At 35.4% G+C, this 20,869-nt stretch overlaps 5 protein-coding genes across 5 annotated transcripts; 2 read left to right on the forward strand and 3 right to left on the reverse strand.

The window, feature by feature from the left end:
• Positions 1-742: 742 nt before the first annotated feature.
• LOC111782499 (protein LATERAL ORGAN BOUNDARIES-like) lies at positions 743-2,257 on the reverse strand. Its single transcript, XM_023663258.1, has 2 exons — positions 2,160-2,257; positions 743-1,335 (listed from the first exon to the last, which is right to left on the reverse strand). The coding sequence occupies exon 2, from the start codon at positions 1,333-1,335 to the stop codon at positions 856-858; it is 480 nt and encodes a 159-aa protein (XP_023519026.1). The 5' UTR covers positions 2,160-2,257; the 3' UTR covers positions 743-855.
• A 1,543-nt stretch (positions 2,258-3,800) lies between these two features.
• On the reverse strand, positions 3,801-5,118 carry LOC111782497. The gene has a single exon (XM_023663256.1). The coding sequence runs from the start codon at positions 5,114-5,116 to the stop codon at positions 3,962-3,964; it is 1,155 nt and encodes a 384-aa protein (XP_023519024.1). The 5' UTR covers positions 5,117-5,118; the 3' UTR covers positions 3,801-3,961.
• Positions 5,119-9,999: 4,881 nt separating this feature from the next.
• Positions 10,000-11,296, forward strand: LOC111783245 (transcription factor MYB86-like). The gene is made up of 3 exons (XM_023664156.1): positions 10,000-10,175; positions 10,258-10,387; positions 10,482-11,296. The coding sequence occupies exons 1-3, from the start codon at positions 10,043-10,045 to the stop codon at positions 11,254-11,256; spliced, it is 1,038 nt and encodes a 345-aa protein (XP_023519924.1). The 5' UTR covers positions 10,000-10,042; the 3' UTR covers positions 11,257-11,296.
• A 3,707-nt stretch (positions 11,297-15,003) lies between these two features.
• Positions 15,004-15,714, reverse strand: LOC111782479 (60S ribosomal protein L27a-3-like). The gene has a single exon (XM_023663236.1). It carries the CDS (start codon positions 15,635-15,637, stop codon positions 15,197-15,199), a length of 441 nt encoding a protein of 146 aa, XP_023519004.1. The 5' UTR covers positions 15,638-15,714; the 3' UTR covers positions 15,004-15,196.
• A 304-nt stretch (positions 15,715-16,018) lies between these two features.
• LOC111782755 (protein NBR1 homolog) lies at positions 16,019-20,837 on the forward strand. Its single transcript, XM_023663556.1, has 7 exons — positions 16,019-16,444; positions 17,586-18,754; positions 18,858-18,978; positions 19,073-19,312; positions 19,445-19,594; positions 19,705-20,343; positions 20,426-20,837. Exons 1-7 carry the CDS (start codon positions 16,421-16,423, stop codon positions 20,522-20,524), a joined length of 2,442 nt encoding a protein of 813 aa, XP_023519324.1. The 5' UTR covers positions 16,019-16,420; the 3' UTR covers positions 20,525-20,837.
• Positions 20,838-20,869: the final 32 nt, after the last annotated feature.

Genomic DNA, 20,869 nt, shown 5'->3' on the forward strand with positions numbered 1-20,869 from the left:
TTCCAGAAAAAAGCTGCAAAACGAACATTATTTTTGAGATAAATAAAGAGCCAATGATGGCAGAAGAACAGTTAAGTTTCTGCCAAATAGAAGCTGATCCATATCTGCTACAGAAGATTAATGAATTGAGTACCTATGTCTTTCCCAGTCTAAAGTTTAAGACATGCCAGATCAACAACTTTACAAGCCCTTTATGCCTAAAAACGTGTTAAGGGCGTGGAACGAAACCTCTCTCTAGTAAACGCGTTTTAAAAACCTTAATAGAAAGCTCAAAAGAGAAAGTCCAAAGAGAACAATATTTGCTAGCAACGGGCTTAGGTTAACAAATGTTGTGTCAGTGACAACGCTGAGCCCCGTAAGGAGTGGATTTCAAGATTAAGGGTGTGGAAACAAAACCCCCTGATACACGTGTTTTAAAAATCCGGAGGGAAACCTCAAAAGGGAAGACTTGAACGGTTATAAAAAGCTTTTGCACCTTCTTTCAAACGGTTAAAGATTCAGATGCACCGAGCAAATACTACGACTAAAAGACTATCTCTGTGACGGGTCAAGAAGAAGAAGATCCGTTTATGATGTAGTGAACGAAAGAAAGAGAGGGATCGTTTTATTCGTTAAAGAATGAAAAAGACTAATGCTTAGGTAGGTTAAGTAGCATGAAAATGTTGTATTATATTAATAGACATGATGTTTAATACAGCTTCCACAAGCACATGCCTACAGAGTTGTCTATAATAGTGATATGATACAAAACATCAAAACCCTAAAACCAAGCATTTGGCATCTACTAGCCATGAACCACAAAGAGACCTCAAATCTTGAGTTCCTTTTACAATATAAAACATGCCCATTTCTCCATTAAATTCCTCCATTAAAATACACAGAAGAATTAGCAGAAACAATATCATTATGATTCCAAAGCAGTGGAGGGCTAATAATCTGAGGCTGAGGCGAAAAGGGTGTTGAGAAATCAGTGCAAGAGTATAGCAAAAGGCGAGCTTTAGCTGCATCGAGTTCATTTTGGAGCCTTTGGACCTGTTTTTGAAGGAAGGAAATGGCGGCAACACAGCCATAAACAGGGTCTCTGATTCTGGCCTCTGCTTGGTAGGCGAGGGACACGACGGCGTCTTGTCGTTGATGAGGAAGAACTTCATTGAGGAGCTTCGCCACGTTACTGGCTCCGAACACCTTGTGGACATTGGCGAATTTTTGGGGCTCCTCTGGTGGGAAATAGGGTGCAAATATGCATCCTGCTATGCATTTTCTTCTTAGGAATTTGCAGGCTGCACAAGGGCTGTAGTAATTGTTTGTTCCTGTTGCTAATGATCCCATTTCCATCTGCAAACAAAAAAATTAGCTATTATTATTACAACTTTGGATCAAAATCTACAAATTTACATAAACCCATCTCAATATTTTCTTCAAAGAACAAAAAAGATGAGAACTTTGTGGGTTTTTGTAGTTTTGTTCATTCTTTTCATCGACTTGTTGAAAATTAGCAAATTTATATTAGAACTTTGGATCAAAATCTAAAATTTACATAAACCCATCTCAATATTTTGTTCAAAGAACAAAAAAGATGAAAACTTTGTGGGTTTTTGTAGTTTTGTTCAAATTCTTTTCATCCACTTGTTGAAAATTAGCAATTTTAATTAGAACTTTGGATCAAAATCTAAAAAATTACATAAACCCATCTCAATATTTTGTTCAAAGAACAAAAAAGATGAAAACTTTATGGATTTTTGTAGTTTTGTTCATTCTTTTCATCGACTTGTCTAAAATTAGCAATTTTTATTAGAACTTTGGATCAAAATCTAAAATTTACACAAACCCATCTCAATATTTTCTTCAAAGTACAAAAAAGATGAAAACTTTGTGGGTTTTTGTAGTTTTGTTCATTCTTTTCATCGATTTGTCCAAAATTAGCAATTTTAATTAGAACTTTGGATCAAAATCTAAAAAATTACATAAACCCACGTAAGTATTTTGTTGAAAGAACAAAAAAGATGAAAAGTTTGTGGATTTCTGTAGATTTGACATAAGAATGATTTGTTAGTTCATCATGTTCTTCAATATATTACAATAAACACAAGACAAAGTTAAAATAAACAGGTTTTTGGTAGAGATGAGAGCAAAAAAAACACAAGATTTAGAGAAAGTACCTTGTGGGTTGGTTGGTTGGTTGGAGGTGTGAAATTGAAGGGTGTTGGTGTGGTGATTGTTAGAAGAAATTAGATGAATGAAACCCTAATTTAGAGAGAGGAAGTGTTGGTGTGGGTGGAAGCAAAAGATGGGGAAATGAATGGAAAGTAGAGTAAAATAGGAAGCATCAAATCAAATCATAATTATTTCAGAGATATGTCCCCTACTTTCATACATACACTAACAATACACACCTTTTTTTTTTTTTTATATATATAATTATTATTATTATTATTATTATTTTAAAAAATGGTAGGTATGATTTACCATATTCGTAATATTATTAAAAAAAAATGGTAATTAATCATCATATTAATTTCCCTTTTGGTTAATTAATTTCAATAATTTTCTTGATTTTGTTTATTTGCTTCCTTTTATTGTGGGTCATGGGCAAAATTGGAAAGATTTGTTAGATCGGTTTTAGATTAATTAAAATGGACCTAATTATTAGAGACATGCCTTTTGGACCCCACTTTATTTTTATGTATATTTCGTGGATCTTTTTATTAGATTCTATTTAAACCTAACTTTAAATGTATTTAGATTCTTTGTAACAAGAGAATTTCATGATAGCCATTTCTTAAACTAATGAAAAAATAATATCATTTTTATGGATTATTTTAATTTTTTTCAATTTAAATAATAAATTCAATTATAAAATTATTATTATTATAGGTACTGAGATTTTACATCCATTGGAGAGGGAAATGAGCGCCAATGAGGACGTTGGGTCTCAAAGAGGTAGATTTTGAGATCCTACATCAGTTGCATAGGAGAATGACACGTTCTTTATAAGGGTGTAGAAACATTTTCTTAGTAGACACGTCTTTTTAAAAATGTGTCGTTCTTCTCCCTGACTGATGTGGGATATCACAATTCACCCGTCGGAGTCTAACATTTTCGCTGACACTCGTTTACCTCTTCAATCAAGAGAGGGTTTGAAAACATGTTTATTTTGAGCATTGAAGTACTGATGTGTCCCATGCACCCGAATTCACATGCAATGCAGTCCCTTTTTCACTCTACAAAGATCAAAATCAAATTAACGTTCATTCTCTTTATGTCGAAAGAAGATATATTTCTAGCTTTTTAGTAAATAATGATAAAGTGAGACAAAAATTTTATGGTCCAGATCTCTCTGGTAAGAACCAAAGCGGAATTTCTGATTATTCAAAACTTAATCCAATCCTATGTACTGNTGCAGTGCAGTCCCTTTTTCACTCTACAAGGATCAAGATCAAATTAACGTTCATTCTCTTTCTGTCGAAAGAAGATATATTTCTAGCCTTTCAGTAAATAATGATAAAGTGAGACAAAAATTTGATGGTCCGGATCTCTCTGGTAAAAACGAAAGCGGAATTCCTGATTATTCAGAACTTAATCCAATCCTATGTACGGGTCAATCTAATCTCACAGATCCTACTATTTTCCACGGTAATTCTGATTTATTGGCAAAGAGGCGAAGAAATGGATTCATCATTCAATTTGAATCACTTCAAGAACGAGAAAAAGAACTACCACCTCCTTCCCGTATTTCGATTGAAATACCCATAAATGATATTTAGATGATCAAATCTACGTGTAATCTCACAAAATCTTAAATAGAAACATATTCTTTTCTTCAAAGAACTCATAACATAACTCAAAGATTCACAAGAACAGAACATAATATAGTCTCCCCCTTTTCAACAAACATTCCATTCCTGGAAACTGAATCGAGATCAGATCATCATAAACATACAAAAAAGAGTGTTTAAGTTCATTATGTAGCGTTGTAAGGAGCCCACATCTCAGGGTAGAACCTCAGAGTCCTTGGAAGCGCCATCTTCCAAGCAGCAATGTCAGGCAAGTCACCAGTGAGCGCCAAGGAACTGTCATCCTCACCATTCCCAAGTCTCAAAATCCACAATTTCTCGCCATAAACTTCATGCATTGCCTTCAAAGCGCGTTCCATTACCACTTTCCCATCTCTTCTTGGGTCCTCTGCCTCCACACAACTGCCCCCAACGTTCACCATCACTCTCCCGCCTTTCATCAAACACCTTGCGAGCATTCTCCATGTATTCGGATTCTCAAGTTCCGGAATCAAGCTACCTTCACTAAACAAATCCACCAAAATCCCTGCAAATCCCCCTTTCACCTTGGCTTCCAGAGCATCCCCAATGTACATAAAAAGCCTATTTGGGTAATCCTTTTCCAGCTTCGACAAACCAAAAAACTCCTTCCCAACCGCGATTACAGACGGATCCAACTCCCACCCATGAATCACAACCTCCGGATATAGCTTTAGGATCGCTCGAGCGGCGGAACCAGCGCCGAATCCGAGGATTCCGATGGGTCCCGGCGGCAGAATCGGCGGCAATGTGGCGAAGACATCGAAGTAGGTGTTTGTGAGTGATTTGAAAAGATGAGAGATGCTATGAATGTTACCAGGGCCATCGAGTAGGAGGAGTCTGGAACCTGCAAATGGGTGCTCTGCTCTTCGGGAAACTTCAAGAACTCTGATGAAATTGTGGCGGGATTTGAATTTGGCCAGGATTTTGACGTCGTCCGATGGAATTCCGTCGTCTTGGGTTCGTTTTCTAGGGCTTGAAGATTGTGTTTCCTGGAATTGAACTCTCAACCGATCAAATTGGCGGCGTTTGATCAGTTCTTGTTGAAAGGAAACGAGATTTCGAGATATGGGTTTGAAAAAATGGAGGGAATTTTGATTTGGGTGAAGAATTAAAGTGATTTCTTTATTCAATTGAAGCCGCATTTTCCCCTCCGACAGAGATGATTTGACGAACAAGCTTTGAGAATGGAGGCTGTAAGAGGAGAGAGATTTCTTATTTGCCCTTCTTGGCCCAAAATGAATCGGCCCAACAGGCTTTACGGCCCAAATAAGAACAGGCCCAGTACAACATCCGCAACCCATTAATATAATAATATTATTTGAGAAATTTGTGGTAGGTGCTATGAATATTAAAAAAAATAGAACCAGAATTTTTAATTTTAATGTTAATTATTCTGGTAAATTATTGATTAATAATAGTTGCTGGTTTACTATATTATAACCAACCAACATGATAAGAAATAAAGATATTATATAATTAATCATGGCAACTTTTTCTATTAATTATTTTAATTCACTTTGTCAATTGATTTATCTATTTATGACGATATTATTTTATATGTTAGTTTGTCGGTCACATTTACATTACTATTAAATATTTTTCTTCAATTTAATTAATTTAAACTAATTTTAAGTAAAAATTATAAATATACTTTTTGATTATTATGTTTTTTATTGAATATTTATGATTAAAAAATTAAAATTTGGGAAATAAAATTGATTACGTAATAATTATATGATTTTAGAAATTAGTAAGGTAGTAATGATGTGTTTGGAATAGGATTGATTAAGAGAGGATTGGTGAGGAAATTATAAATAATTAATTAATTAATTAGTTAAGAGAACCATGTAATTAGAGTCAAATATTGGGGTCAAATCGGAAGGTGTTGCAAATTGGAGACATGGAAAACTTTAGTCAAGTTTATCACATAAATTGCTATTTGGTCCTTTGGGATTGGGGATTTTGCATATAAGCCCCTCTTTTTTAATGGAATTCCATGACCGCTCTTATTGCCGCTTTTGACTTGGTTGTGAGGTGGGACTGCCCACAGACACAAGATGGGCTCGACCAGGGGAATCTTGCAACTTTCAGGGATTATTTTATAATTATTTTATAATTATTTTATTTATTTCTAATAGACTCTAAAACCAAGTAAACATAATTTACACAATTATATCTTTTTAATATTTAATTTCATGGTTGCAATTATTAATTACATCATTTTTTTATCTTTAATTATTCCACCCCTCTTCTAATGCCATTCTTTCCCCTCTAGACCTATTCTCTTTCATTATTGCACTTTTGATTTTTTATTTTCATCTCTTTTTTTTATATATTTTTTCCAAATAATATTAAAAAAAAAAAAAACACGAACGCTTAAAAAACATATTCTACCGAGTTCGGATTGATTTTTCGATTTTTGGGTTTTTTTTTTTTTCATAAATCAACAACTTAAAATTTTGGAAATCGTGTTTGTTTTGAGTAATTAAAAGACAAGACTTAACATAACAATATTACTGTTCGAGAATATATATAATTTTTTTTTTAATTATTAAAGAGAAATATTATAGTACATGGAAACCATCTCCACTCCTACCAACATTCATGTTCCACTAAGCCAACCAATTTGAATCTTCTCCTTAGCTTCTATCATTTTTTTTAAATTTAAAATTTTATTAAATATGTTTAATCTTCCGAGATTTATTTTTAAAGTTTGAATATTTATTGGACGTAAATTTACAAGTTTAAGACTAAATTTTCGTCGGGTTAGTAATTATTTATTAAATACAAGCGGGTAAGGCATGATTATAATATGGCCAATGATAAATAATAAAAAATAGAAAAGAAATAATTAATAATTATAACTTTTAAGTATTGTATTGCTTGTGGTGCATGCTTCATATATATAAACATGTTTAAAACATTCACTTGCCCATAAATACAATCAACCAAAATTCATTGGTCATCAAAATAATAATAAAAAATCCTGTCACTTATTGATTAAAAAAAAAAAGTTAATACGTGAATTTAAAGTTAAATAAATTAAAATATTTTAAAGTTGTGAATTCTTTTTTTATAAAGAAAAAAAATTAAATAAGAACTCGATCGTCCGAATATAGCTGTTTCACAATAGTACGAAATGTAAATTAAAAAAAAAAAAATATATATATATATATATATATATATGATTTAAAAATTGATGAATTATTCGAGATATTTTTATTTCAAATATTTATTTGTGAAAAATTTGTTAGATGCATTTTGATGGATAAGAGTCGGGGCGGTGTTTACGGGGCTTCCTAGAAACCCCTCTACTTTAGACCTATCAATTTGTGATCATCATATCTTTAAAAGGAAGCTTTATTGTTGGCCGATGGACACCCTTTTGAAAATGACCACTCTCTTTAAATCAACCACCGTACACATTATATAATATAAAATACTAATATTATATATTTTTAATTTCATTTCAACCTCATGAATTTGAGAGATTTTTACCGACCTAAATTCAAATTAAATAATATTATAAATTAAGGCGGAAGAATTAAATTATTAGAAATAAGTTGGTATATATATTATATTTAATTAAGGTCAAAATAATAATAAAAACCACTGATTATAAATTAAATTGAGAAATATATAATTGTATAATAGTCAATTTAGACGACTCCAAGTGGTACTTAAAATTATGAAGAGGACATATACAATTATTGTAGAGAGTCCCTTGGCCATAGGGGTGGTCTTAAATTCAAGGGGTATATCCCTCCACCCCCACCCCCCCTTTTATGTTACATTTAATTTTTGTTCCATAATAAATTAAATTAATTATTTGTCCAATTATTTAATTTCTTTTTTAATAAGGAAAAATAATCTCTTTTATTCCTAGCCTTTTTATTAATAAGGAAAACTTAGAAATATATATATTATTAATAGTTTTATTTAAAATGTTTGTTTTAAAAAAAATAGTTGCTTAGTTATTTAATAGGAGAGGCAGGGGAGGGAGACAGAAATGTCGGCGACATCATGGTGACGTAACAAGACGGTGACAGTAGAGAGAGAGAGAGAGAAGGGGTCGGGTCGGGTTAGAGTTAAAAAACCCCGAAGATGGAGGGAAAGGCCACACGCGCGCATCCAGGTGGCGAAAAATGTATGGGCGGTGACAGATTACACGCTTGCAGAGTCACAGTCGCCGTCGGAACATCTTTTTCAAATTCCGTACTGTTTTATCATCAGTAGGGTTGAATGTATTGGGGCCATTTCCGAACATTTTCCAATACCCAATTCTTCTTTTCTCCTCTTTTTTTCTTTTTCTTTTTCTTTTTTTCCCCTTTTTTATTTTTCAAATCTCTCACGTCCCTTTCTTTCTTTCTTTTTCTTCATTTTTATTTTGTTCATTATTTTAATTTTAATTTATTTTCTAACACATATTTTTGCTTCGTGCCAGAAATTGATTAATATTGTGACGTTTTCATGCGACATTTACATAATTAATGATAAGAACGAAGAAAATAAACTCTACAATTTGATTTGAAAGATAAAGATGTTCTTCATCGCATCAAAAGTTTATTACTACAGTAATTTATACATAAGATTTTTATTATTTGATTACGACTTTTAACATGATTGATAAAATTATATGTATATATATATATTTATAATGACATTAGAAGAAGACGTGATTAAATAATTAATTACATCATGATGATCTAATCCTCTATTTTAAATGATAGTCTTCAACCGCCTGTTGATTTAAAAAAATATCGAAGAAGCTTTTTAGTTAGTTGATATATAATATATATATTAAAATTATTTAAGAGACAGATAAGAATAAATATTTAATTAGAAATGTAACACCGACGGGATACGAATACAATGCTCCTTTATCATATATCGACAAGTCTTAGATTTCACGTGTGAAGACGAGATCTTATGGCCCTCAAAATATAATGTCGCATTTTAAAAATAAATAATAATTTGAGTAATTTTTAATTATATAGAAAAAAAAGAGTAAGTGACTATGGGATCAAATAATTGTGAGAGAGGTAATGTAGGAAATAGGTTTAATAGGAAAGAGAGACAAAAAAGTGTGGGCCAATCATTGTGCCGATTCGGCGTATGAGGGTATCGATGAGCTGGCTATGTATTTTTTAAGATAACGAAAGAAACTGTATTTATGTCGTCCGACGTGGACGTGTCGGTAATATTTATTTTATTTTAAAGAAAAATAAAAAAATAAAATAAGTCTTTGTTCACGGCCTCCAATCATTGACCCTTTCATTCAAGGATGAGAGGTCCCGTCCCATAATGTGTATATCGTTTATAAGTTGAATTTAGGATATATCTTTAAATATATATATATTTATTGAATTAAAAAAAATTAAAAAATTATTGCTGACAAAGTTATAGTAAAAATTAAAAAATATTTATTTTATTTTAATATAATGATTAATTTTTAATATCAACGTGGAACACCCGAATTGATTAATAAACGAAAAAATTGTAAAAAAAAAAAGTAAAAAAATGAATAAATAATAAAAAAGAAAAGGCGTGGAGCCCATGCTTGTGAATGCAAAGGTGTCGGCTGGACTTTATGATGATTGTAATTCAAAGGGGAAAATATTTATTTAAATATTTAACAAAAAAATAAAAGAAAAACATGCGGCTAAATATTGCGTAACAGTAAATTGCACGCAAAATCCCAAAAATTATTATTTAATTAATACAAAAATTGAGCTTTAACTTATTAATTTATTACTTAAATATCACTCAATAACTATATATATAAGTTCATAATAATGCACTTCTACTTGATCTCTATTTTAACTTCTAATTTACATCATTAATAGAGAAAAAATTTATTTAATTTTTTTTTTTAATTGGGTAATAAAACTTTATTTAAAATTTTTTAATTTTGTATTTAATAGATTTTTAAATTTTACGCGCTATTTTAAACATTTATAATTAAATCGTCACCGAAAATCTAAGAAAAAGGTAAAAAGTTATTGGATTGGTTGTTCCATCATCTCCCTCTCTTTCTAACTTCAATCTTAAGTATCATTTTTCGTTCAATTTATTAAATTATCAGATTTTCTTTTTTTTGTCAACCCTTGACTACCCAAAAATTAAAAATAAAATTAATTTCATATATATATATATATATATATATATTTCTCTGTCCTACGCATTTGGAATCTGGGCGGTCGGAGAATTGTGTTTCTCTCACGACAATGGGGCGCCATTCTTGCTGTCTAAAGCAGAAGCTAAGGAAAGGGCTATGGTCGCCGGAGGAAGACGAAAAGCTCTTCAATTACATAACAAGATTTGGCGTTGGCTGTTGGAGTTCAGTCCCCAAACTTGCTGGTACCTCTTTATTCTTTGGTTTTTACGATCTAATCTCTCGAGTTTTCTTCAAAGTTTTGATTTTTTTTTTCCGATGTTTTAGGTTTGCAGAGATGCGGGAAGAGTTGTAGACTGAGATGGATCAATTACTTGAGACCCGATTTGAAGAGGGGAATGTTTTCTCAACAAGAACAGGATCTTATTATCAGTCTCCATGAAGTTCTCGGCAATAGGTATTTGTAATGTCTTAATTGGTTCGAGTTTGAATTAATTTCGGGTTTGTGTTTAGAAGTGGAATTGAGGAAGTGGGATTTTTTTTTTTGGTAGGTGGGCTCAAATTGCAGCTCAATTACCGGGAAGAACGGATAACGAGATTAAGAATTTTTGGAATTCGAGCTTGAAAAAGAAGCTAATCAAGCAAGGGATTGACCCGAATACCCACAAGCCAATTATCAACATTCATGAGATTAAAGAGAAGAAGATCTTTGAGGATAAGGAATTTGCTGAAATCCCACCGGTTGAAGGACTTGGGAGTGGTATCTCCGCCGTGAATAACCAAGGCCCTGCATTTCTCCTCGGCGGCGTTGATTACTACGACGGTGGGGTAACGGCGGCGCCGATTCGAGACCATTTCATGAACAAACAACCCTTGGATTCCCTCTGTTATTTCGAATTCCAAACAGGGTTTGATCCTTACAATTTGTCCGACACGAACTCGAATTTTGGGTTCAGTTCAATGCCGAGTTTGACAAATTCCGACCACGGGAGCTTGTCGGGGACGGAATTTTCCGACAATTCGGGTTCGAACATGAGCAACTACGGAGGATTCTACATGAACAACAACAGCAACAACAATGGAGTGGATAATTCGACATTTTGTTCGTGGGAAAGTGAGAATAAATCGGACATCTTTTTCCAGAATCATGTGAATAATAATAACACTAATAATAATAATAATCATCATAATAATAATGGGATAAAGTCCGAGGAATTGAACCCAAGTTCTTCAGTGCTTGATGGGCAGCTAATTCAGAGCTATCCATTAACGTCGCTATCACAAGACATTGTTCGATGCAATTTTGATGCTTTTTACCATTTGTGAACTAATTGTACATTATATTCAATCCTTTNAAAAAAAAAAAAAAAAAAAAAAAAAAAAAAAACATAGATGTTGATAGTAATTTTTTTTCCTCCTGTATTCTTCTTTATTTTTTTTTTTGTAATATTTGTTTTATGACGAGATAAAATAAAGTGAAGAGTGATCTCTTGATTTCTATTTTTTTTTTTAATTTCGATCGTGAAAGAACAATGATGCTAGTTTATATCACGTGGATCGATTAATATACTCGAGTTTGAATTATTGATATGAAAACAAGGTAATAACAAATTAAATTATTTGAGGGAAATTGGAGAAATGAGATGAACTAATAATGCATTATTGGAGAGATAGAAGAAAGGATTGAAAGGATAGGGAAATGGGGTCTGTGTGTAATATTAAAGAAATGGTGAAAATGATCGTGAGATTCCACGTCGGTTGGAGAGGAGAACGAGGTAAGAGTGTGAAAACCGTGAGACTGATGGTGATACGTAGAGGACCAAAACAGACATCTATTAGTGGTGGCCTTGTGTTGTTACAAATAGTATGAGAGTTAGGTAACGAGCAGTGTGTAACAAACATGCTTTATAAAGGTGTGGAAACTACTTTCTAGTAGACGCCTTTTAAGTAGTAAGATGATAGGGGTGTGTTAGAGACAAAGGGGGGCCTGAGGGGGTGGGGTGGTGGGGGGTTGGAAGAGAAATGGCAACCACATTTCTTTTCTTTCTTTTTGAAATATAGCTGTTCTTCCTAAATTTCTTCACAAATTTCACTCAAATTTTGATTCATACTAATCATATTGTCTTTTCTTAACAAAATATCAAAGAAAACATATCCCTAGCTGCGTCGATCAACCCCGCTCAATCTCCCTTTACACGTAAGAGAGTGCTAACAACATTTTCAACGGGCATTCCTAACCCAATGCCCGGTTGTCAAAGGGGTCTCGACACAACTTCTTCTCGAACAAAACCCACCGCCCTGCAATCCATCGGGCGGAAACTCCCTAAAAAAACTCATAACCGAGTTAAACAACGGCTATCTAAGGTTCTACTGCTTCTTGTACGTCTTTCATACGTCTACCGTAATGACACTAATTTTGTATTAAAATGAGGGATAAAATATAGAGGAGGCTTAAATTACACTCGTTGTGATAGAAAGAGAGGAGTTTTAACAGAAATTGNAAAAAAAAAAAAAAAAAAAAAAAAAAACTTAAACCCAAGTGGGTTTATATCTGTTGTTTGCGTAAAAAAACACAAACTTTTTCTTTTTCTTTTTAAAAAAAGACCGGACATAATTAACAGCTAATCACAAGTCAATCAGCTAATCAAATCCCCACTTAAGCCTGATTAATTTCTTATGTCATTTCCCTCCCTTTCTTCCCCTTAAATTCAATTCCACATTCTTATTTTTCTTTTGGAAAAAATCAAAAGATATTTTTAATCCTGTTTTTTAGTTTTGTTTTTATTTGGTTTTTAAATTTCTAAATATTATATTTATTTAGTCTCTGTATTAATTTTAAAGAATTAGTATAAATTTGAAGGTAAAAAAATTATGTAACATGATGATTTTTTGTTTGCTTAAATAATAATTAAAAAAAAAACTTTCGAATGGTATGATATTGTCCACAATGGTATGATAATTTTAAGTGAAGTTTGTTAGACGAACACGACTCTGTGTATGATATTGTCCACTTTGAGCATAAGCTCTCATGGTTTTGGTTTGGGTTTCCACAAAAGGCCTCATACCAACGTAGTTAGTATTCCTCACTTATAAACCCATGATCATTCCTAAATTAGTCGATGTGGGACTTTCATCATCCAACACCTCCCCTCGACCAAAGTGCATCTCTCCTTAATCGAGGCTCGACTCCTTTGGAGTCTTAGTCATTTTTGACTGTCTTCGAGGAGGCTTGACTCCTTTGTCTTTTGGAGTTCTTTGTTCGATATTTGAGAATTTACCAATCTATTGGTACAACTAAGTTTAGGGCATGGCTCTGATACCNTGGAGTCTTAGTCATTTTTGACTGTCTTCGAGGAGGCTTGACTCCTTTGTCTTTTGGAGTTCTTTGTTCGATATTTGAGAATTTACCAATCTATTGGTACAACTAAGTTTAGGGCATGGCTCTGATACCCATGTTAAACGAACACGACTCTCCACAATAGTATGATATTGTCCACTTTGAGCATAAACTTTCATGGTTTTGCTTTGGGTTTCCCCAAAAGGCCTCGTACCAATGGAGTTAGTATTCCTCACTTATAAACTCATGATCATTCCCTAAATTAGTCGATGTGGGACTTCCATCATCCAACACTTCCATCATCCAACAAAGTTCTTGGCAAGATTGAAAACTTCTGAGCGTGATTCATCCAGTTGGTTTGAATTTTGTCGGGATTCATGAATTTTGATCTAAAATTGACGGATGAATTCCGAAACATCTGTGGTGATCCAATGTTCTTGTTTGTTCATATACAAAACCTGTTTAGTGGCAGTGTGGTGGTGGTGATTAGGCAAACGGTGACCTGAAGCATCCGGTACATTTTATCGACTTATGTCTTCAGCAGCAGCAGGACGAAATCACCAAGTTCTTACAATCTGTTGTGACAATAAAGCTAATCCATTGACGCCAGAAATCTGAGATTCTTCGAAATCATTCTAGCTTAGTCATTCCAATTCACAACAAAAACGAAATCTTTACTGGAAAAAGGAACTTGAATTGGCAAAATCAGACATTCTTCGTGAAGAATCACCGCAGAGGCGGAGGCAGAGAGGCGGTGGCTGTGTACCCCTTCCATCACTCACTAAGCAATTTTATAGAAAACTTCATGGCTCCTATTTAACAGTTTAATAATTGAAGGTCAAATTATAAGCTTATTTCAAACTTTCATGTTAGAGTGTGACATTGAATTTTTTGTTTTGTGCTACAACTTTGTATTAAAAGTGGCTACGCTTATCTCGGCTAAGTGAGTCTCACTCGAAACGATTCTACCACCATCATACCCATTATTTCAATGTAACATATGCGCTGATCAAATTTCATTAATAGAACACAATTATGAAATAGAACTATCAATTTTGGAAATGATAATTGATGTCTTGTGGCAGAGCTATGTTCAAATCAGGTCGATAACGTTGAAGATGATGAGTGGAAAGAAAGGAAAGAAGTTGCTACTTATAATGCTACAAAGTGGATTTTGGAATGAATGGGGTTTTATACTTGAAGCTATAGATTTAGTGCAGACAGAAATATGGTTCAACCAATATTATATAACATCATCACAGTGCAGTTTTGAAAGGAAAATGGCCTGAAAATGGCGCAGTTTCAAGTAGCTGCAGAGCAGGAATGATTTAAAACCAAGCGAACAAGATTGAACACGGGAACACTCACATACAATCCATTCTGAGTCCCATGAATTTGGTACCTCGATCAGGAATCACATCATAAGAAGGAATGAGAATGAATGATATGAAATGATAAGACTTTGAGACAGAAGGTTGAGCCACAACTTAGCAGCACAAATGATGATACTAGACATTAAAGAAGGTAGCAACAACCTCAGAACAATCAACTATTTCCAAATCTCACAAATTCGAGGATGAAAATGATGATGATCTTGTAAATGTCACCGACAAAACAAAGAGCCCAGCTGATTCTAGACAACCAAGTTGTTTAGTGAGTCGGGTAAGATCGAATAAGAATGCAAGTAGCAGTTTCAACTTTCAGTGACTTAAACAATGATATCAAACCCCATCAAATTAGCGAAATTAACAATGTATAACATCAAAGTAGAATGATAATTCAAGAAAAACATTCAAAATTGACTGAGTTCAAAGTGGAGAAAACTGAAACAAGTTTGATAACATTAATCCAATACTTCGAAGAACCCCACAAGAAATATCAGAATTAATTTGGAAACAAAACCATAGAACTAAGAGTTACCCAATAAACCTAAGCCGTTAGGACAACAGCACCACCATTCTCCTTGATCTTCTTCTCTGCAATTTTCGAGATGAGCTTGGCTTTCACAACGATGGGCTGGTTCTCGGGCAAAACCCCTTTGCCCAAAACTTTGAAATACCCAAACTGGGTAACATCAACCAAAGGGGCATTATCCTTAGAAGCCTTGTCCTTCACTTCCTGGGGGACGAGGGACCAGAGCTTGTCGACGTTTACAATGGGGCAATAGAATTTGTTTCGGAGCTTGTGGAAGTACCTCATACCAACTTTTCCAAAATAACCAGGATGGTATTTGTCAAACAGGATTCTGTGATGGTGCATACCTCCAGCGTTACCACGACCACCAGGATGCTTACGGTGCTTGCCGATACGACCATGGCCGGCGCTCACGTGACCGCGCTTCTTCCTGTTCTTCTTGAATCGGGTCGTCATTTCGTCTGCGAACGATGGAGAACTGGGTTCCAAGAATTTGCAGGGAGCGGCGGGACGAGGAAGTGAAATTTAGGGTTTGGGTAGAGTTTATAGCACTGACAGCCGAGACCCACCCCCTCAAAATTTTGGGCTTTTTCATTCGTATTAGCTGAGCCCGAGCCCAAGCCCATGCCCAAGCCCCACCTCAGAAAAACTCACAATTTAGGATTAATCTCGAAGTGGACACTATCTGTAGTTATAGTGATTCAAGCATCTAATAATGTATTTTGAAATGGTCAGCCATTAACCAAATCCCATTTGAAGGGTCAGCTTCACTGATTTGGCAAATTAATTTGGAATGAAAAATTGGAAATATTTCATTTTAGCATTTAATTCCTCGAAACTTTCTTTCGCGTTAAGAAACCCCGAGAAGAAGTCGAAAAATTTCTTCGTCGACAAGCCAAACACGCCCTATTAAATCAAAAGCACAAATAATTTTGTTTTTCATCGAAGCCCTTTCAGATTTCGGGAACAGAGCTTTGAGCGCGATGATACCGGCTTACGGATAGGATTCTTCGAGTTATTTTGCTTCGATTTTCTAGAAAAGATCCAATTGCCTTTAGTCAAGTTTTAATTACAGAAAACCTCTCCATTTCTTTATATTATAGAAATCTTCACCCAATTCGGATCACATAGTCGGTTTTAGTATTATACGTATATTTGTTTCTTCTTCCATTTTCCCATCTTCTGACCCACCCTCTGCGACGCCCGGTCCGACGCTTCTTCTGCTGGGTTTCTGAAGCCATGGAGTCTACTATGGTGATTAAGGTTAGAATTCTCGTCTTTATTTTACTGGGGTTTTTCTGTTTCCTTGATGATGATGATGATCATCGCTGTGTTCTTCCTGTTTGCGTGTGTGTATGTGATGTCTAGTTTTGGGTGTGTTTAAAATATCGTTCTCCAGAGGAGATTTGTTTATTACTAACTGGGTTTTTGTTGATCTCTATGAATTTCTGTTTGCTGGTTGTGAAGAAATTGTTCATAATCAATTCGCTCGAGCGAGCCTCTATGTTCATATCGTTGGATTTTGTTATTTCCTTTGGCGTTTGTTAGGCAAGCTTAGATCGATAATTGGGAAATCAGAGAAGGTTGACTGACTTAATTGGGGTATTATGAACTGATAATTGTATGTTATTTCAAATTTTCGTATCAATAGGTTCATACTTTTGACTCTGGAAGTGACAAATCCATTGATGTTTTATACCTAAAATCTGTTCCAATTTCCATGTCGGTGGGTTTATAAACGAAAGCTTCTTTTCATCTATAATGGCAATATCGAGCTAGGAGTAGCACAGATTCATACATACTTGATACTTTTTGTGCACCGAATATGAAATCCATATTTAAATAGCTTTTGCATTGTAATGGACGTCTGTTTTCTTCATGTATCGTGGTCATTGTTAGAAACAGTAAGAACCCCCATTTATTCTGTTTGCAAGTCCATTGTCATTATCTATTTTTTAGAAGGCTTTGGAGTTCTATGCTCGAGGTCTTATTGAGATGAAGTGCATTTTTATGTTTAAGGTTTATAGTTTCTTGAATTCGTAAGAGGCACTTGCCCCCCTTGAGGAGGGCACATCGAGGACAAAGGGCTTTTCATCTCACCGGGTGCCTAGTGTCACGGTCATAGTATGGTTGTGACATTCTCCCTCACTTGTCATCGTCCTCGATGACTTTCTTGGGGCACAGTCCCATCGCAGATTGTGACACCTAGTATAGAAGAATAAGATTAACTCTGTCCTTTTTTTTTTCAAGAGAAAGGCCGCCTATCGGTTATGTATGATCAACCATGTTACTACCTATTGACACTAAGGCATAAAAAAAAACATCAATAGGCAAAGCTTATGGAGATCCATGTTCTATTAGTATGATGGTGACTTATTCCCCTGTCATTTTCTTGTTCTTAAAGGTTAAGTATGGAGAAATGCTAAGGCGCTTCAGTGTTAGAGCCCATGGAAACAATAAATTGGATCTTGACATCAATGGCTTGAGAGCAAAGATACTTAATCTCTTCAACTTCTCTTCTGATACTGATTTTACATTGACTTATATTGATGAAGATGGTGATGTGGTGACCTTGGTCAATGATGATGATCTGCATGAATTGATGAGGCAACAGTTGAAGTTCTGGAAAATTGATGTGCATCTGAGAAATAAGGAAAATGACCAATCCCATAACAGATCAGATGGAAGTTCTACCCCTATGATGTCAGCAAGTGGCCAACGTTCGTTTCAAAATGTTCCTCCTGGTATCTCTGAGGTTTTGAAATCTCTGCCAGAGCCCTTACCTGAATTTTGTTCAAAGGTCTTCCTTGACATCGCTTCAAAAGCCGCAGTTGCTAGCCCTGTGTTTTCTGAGCTTGCTCAGAGCTTTATTCGGTTGGGAAGCACACACCCGAACACTGGTTCCCGGGCCTCATCTGTTCCAGAGACGTGCACACAGAATGTGGCCACTGAGGGTTCTACGGGTTCTCTAGGTGCAGATTCAAAAGCTTCAAAGAACGATGACGTTCTATGCACTGGTTTAGCTTATAAAGATAGAAAGATAATTAACAGTGAGAGCATGACAAAGAACATTGGTATAGCTGGACCTGCTGTTGATCTTAATGCCCTTCCTTGTGATTCTATTGCTTCTGGATTTGCTATTGGGAAATCAGCTACTGCTGCCCCTTCCAGCAGCCCTTTTGATGGAAAGGAGGAAGAAAAACGCAATGAAATGTATGTGCGCGGTCTTCCTGCATCAGTGCACACTAAACCACATAATTCACCGTCCACTGATAGGGATGGTGGGTTCGTGAACGAGTGCCCTTTTAGTGGATTACCTGTGGCTACCGAACCATCTATGCTTGGAACTGCAGGTATAGATCCAGTGAACAGTGGTTACATTGAATCTGCAGGAAGTAAGTTCCATAAAGGTCCAAATGTCAGCAGCAGTGGCTACATTGAACCACTCCATGAAGATCCAATAATTAGCAGCCGAGGTTACGTTGAACCTGTGAGAAGTATATTCCACAGAGGTGTTATTTGTGATGGCTGTGGAGCCCATCCGATTACTGGTCCACGGTTCAAGTCCCAAGTGTAAGAATACAACACAAACCTATAATTAGCTATTCACCTTTTATTTCCCTTTGTTATCTGTTCCTAATTACCCAACTTTTTTGTCTATGGTATTTCTCTTCAGGAAAGATAATTATGACCTCTGTATGGTCTGCTTTGCTGAAATGGGCAATGAGGCTGACTACATTAGGATCGACCGTCCTGTCTCTTACCGGCGTCCAAGAATGAAATCCTGCTTTCGTAGAGTATGAAATTTTCACGACAGAGCTTCTATGCATCCTTTTGTCTTGTCATTAGCAATTTTATTTTGTTTTTAACTTCCGTTCTCTCTGAACGCAGCCTCCATTTCCTGGCCCCCAAATAATCGATGCTTTGATAAGTTCTGGAAAGCAGACCAAACTTGATAGTCGCTTTGTAGACGACATTAATGTCTTGGATGGCACTGTGATGCCTCCTTGTACCCCATTTACCAAGATATGGAGGTTGCATAATAGCGGGAGTGTGAACTGGCCTCGTGGTACACAGCTAGTATGGACAGGAGGAGATAAGTTCAGTCGTTCAGAATCGGTCGAATTAGAGGTAGAAAAATGTTTTCAACTTCAATGCTAGTCTAATGGGCATTTGGTTTTCTGGTTTTTGGTGTTTGTATTTCTTCATCTTTATTCTTCCTTTTATTTTCTAAAACTTCTCTCACATCCTCATTTACGTCAGGTTCCCGCTGATGGACTTCCTCCGGGTCGGGAAATTGACATTGCAGTTGACTTTATAGCCCCTCCATTTTCTGGTCAATACACCTCATACTGGATTATGGCATCTCCATCTGGCCAGAAGTTTGGACAACGTGTTTGGGTTCTTATTCAGGTATTCATGTGCACATCTCAGTTTTCCCAGTGCTGTATGCATTATATGCAGTAAGTTCATATAATTACACCATTATTTAAATTTGACTTATATTGTTTACGAACATGAAGGTTGATGCAGCACTTGGGATGCCAGATTCCGAGCATTCGCGAGCTGTGGACTCAAATTTATCCTCACCCATAGTCATAGGTAGTGCTGGTTCAAACAGCCATGAAGGTGTAGAAAAGAATGCAACTCCTGCAATTTCTGACGGTGTCCTTCTCCCTCCTCGTAATTCCGTTCCTATAATCGAACTAGTAAAACCTGATCTTAATGTGCCTATAAGTGAAACAGAGATACAGTTCCTAGTAAATGAGGATATGCTAGTTGGGAAGAGTCCTGCTACTTCTGCTACTGAGGATAACTTAGTCTCATCTCGCCCTGCTGTCGATGGCCATGGAGTTCTACCTCGTTCAACCGAGGTTCCCTCTGTGCCATACCCTCTTATTGATCTTTCTGTACCAACTCCAGCTGCAAACTCATCTCCTCCAATACCATCCCCCAAGGTTTCTCCAGCATCATCTGAAAAAGTCACTACTAACAACGTTGTTGAAGAAACTCTTCTTAAAACACTACAGGATATGGGATTCAAACAGGTTGATCTGAACAAGGAAGTACTGAAGAGGAACGAGTACAATCTAGAGCACTCGGTGGACGAACTCTGTGGAGTTTCCGAATGGGATCCGATGCTTGATGAGTTGGAGGAAATGGTTAGTAAGTCGTTTAACGAAGTTGCTAATCCTTGATTTCTTGGGTCTTGGTTTATGATTATAAACGTGTGGCATTACACAGGGATTCATCGACAAGGAAACGAACAAAAGACTTCTGATGAAGAACAATGGCAGCATGAAGCGAGTAGTGATGGAACTTCTATATGGGGAGAAGGCTTAGCTGAAGAAAGCTCTCTCAAAACTATGGTTTAGAATGTAAATACATATTACAACCAAACAGAATAAGAGATATGGCACTGTTGCTCTGGAACCAGGTTTTTTTGAGTCCTTTTCTGTTTCTGTTCTGTCTTTTGTCATTGTAAAAGTTGTGTATATATACATATATATGTCATTCGAACTTTTGTTCAGTTCAGCGTCTAGAACTCGTGTTTTTCTTGTAGCTGTGATGTTTAATCCTTTCACTGAAGAGACTGGGCTTGAAGCTATAGAACATTTCACAGATTGAACCTTCCTATTTATCTTCTTAGATGTCATTTCTTGTGTGTTTGTTTCTGTTTTCTGTGAG

The sequence above is a fragment of the Cucurbita pepo genome, chromosome LG20 (assembly GCF_002806865.2).
Source record: "Cucurbita pepo subsp. pepo cultivar mu-cu-16 chromosome LG20, ASM280686v2, whole genome shotgun sequence".
NCBI classification, from domain to species: Eukaryota; Viridiplantae; Streptophyta; class Magnoliopsida; order Cucurbitales; family Cucurbitaceae; genus Cucurbita; species Cucurbita pepo.

Coding starts and splice junctions, on each gene's coding strand:
- LOC111782499 (XM_023663258.1), bottom strand. CDS start 1,335: ATGGAAATGGGATCATTAGCAACAGGAACAAACAATTACTACAGCCCT.
- LOC111782497 (XM_023663256.1), bottom strand. CDS start 5,116: ATGGGTTGCGGATGTTGTACTGGGCCTGTTCTTATTTGGGCCGTAAAG.
- LOC111783245 (XM_023664156.1), top strand. CDS start 10,043: ATGGGGCGCCATTCTTGCTGTCTAAAGCAGAAGCTAAGGAAAGGGCTA. Junction 10,176..10,257: donor TTCAGTCCCCAAACTTGCTG/GTACCTCTTTAT, acceptor CCGATGTTTTAG/GTTTGCAGAGATGCGGGAAG. Junction 10,388..10,481: donor CATGAAGTTCTCGGCAATAG/GTATTTGTAATG, acceptor TTTTTTTGGTAG/GTGGGCTCAAATTGCAGCTC.
- LOC111782479 (XM_023663236.1), bottom strand. CDS start 15,637: ATGACGACCCGATTCAAGAAGAACAGGAAGAAGCGCGGTCACGTGAGC.
- LOC111782755 (XM_023663556.1), top strand. CDS start 16,421: ATGGAGTCTACTATGGTGATTAAG. Junction 18,979..19,072: donor TGAAATCCTGCTTTCGTAGA/GTATGAAATTTT, acceptor CTCTGAACGCAG/CCTCCATTTCCTGGCCCCCA. Junction 20,344..20,425: donor TTGATGAGTTGGAGGAAATG/GTTAGTAAGTCG, acceptor GGCATTACACAG/GGATTCATCGACAAGGAAAC.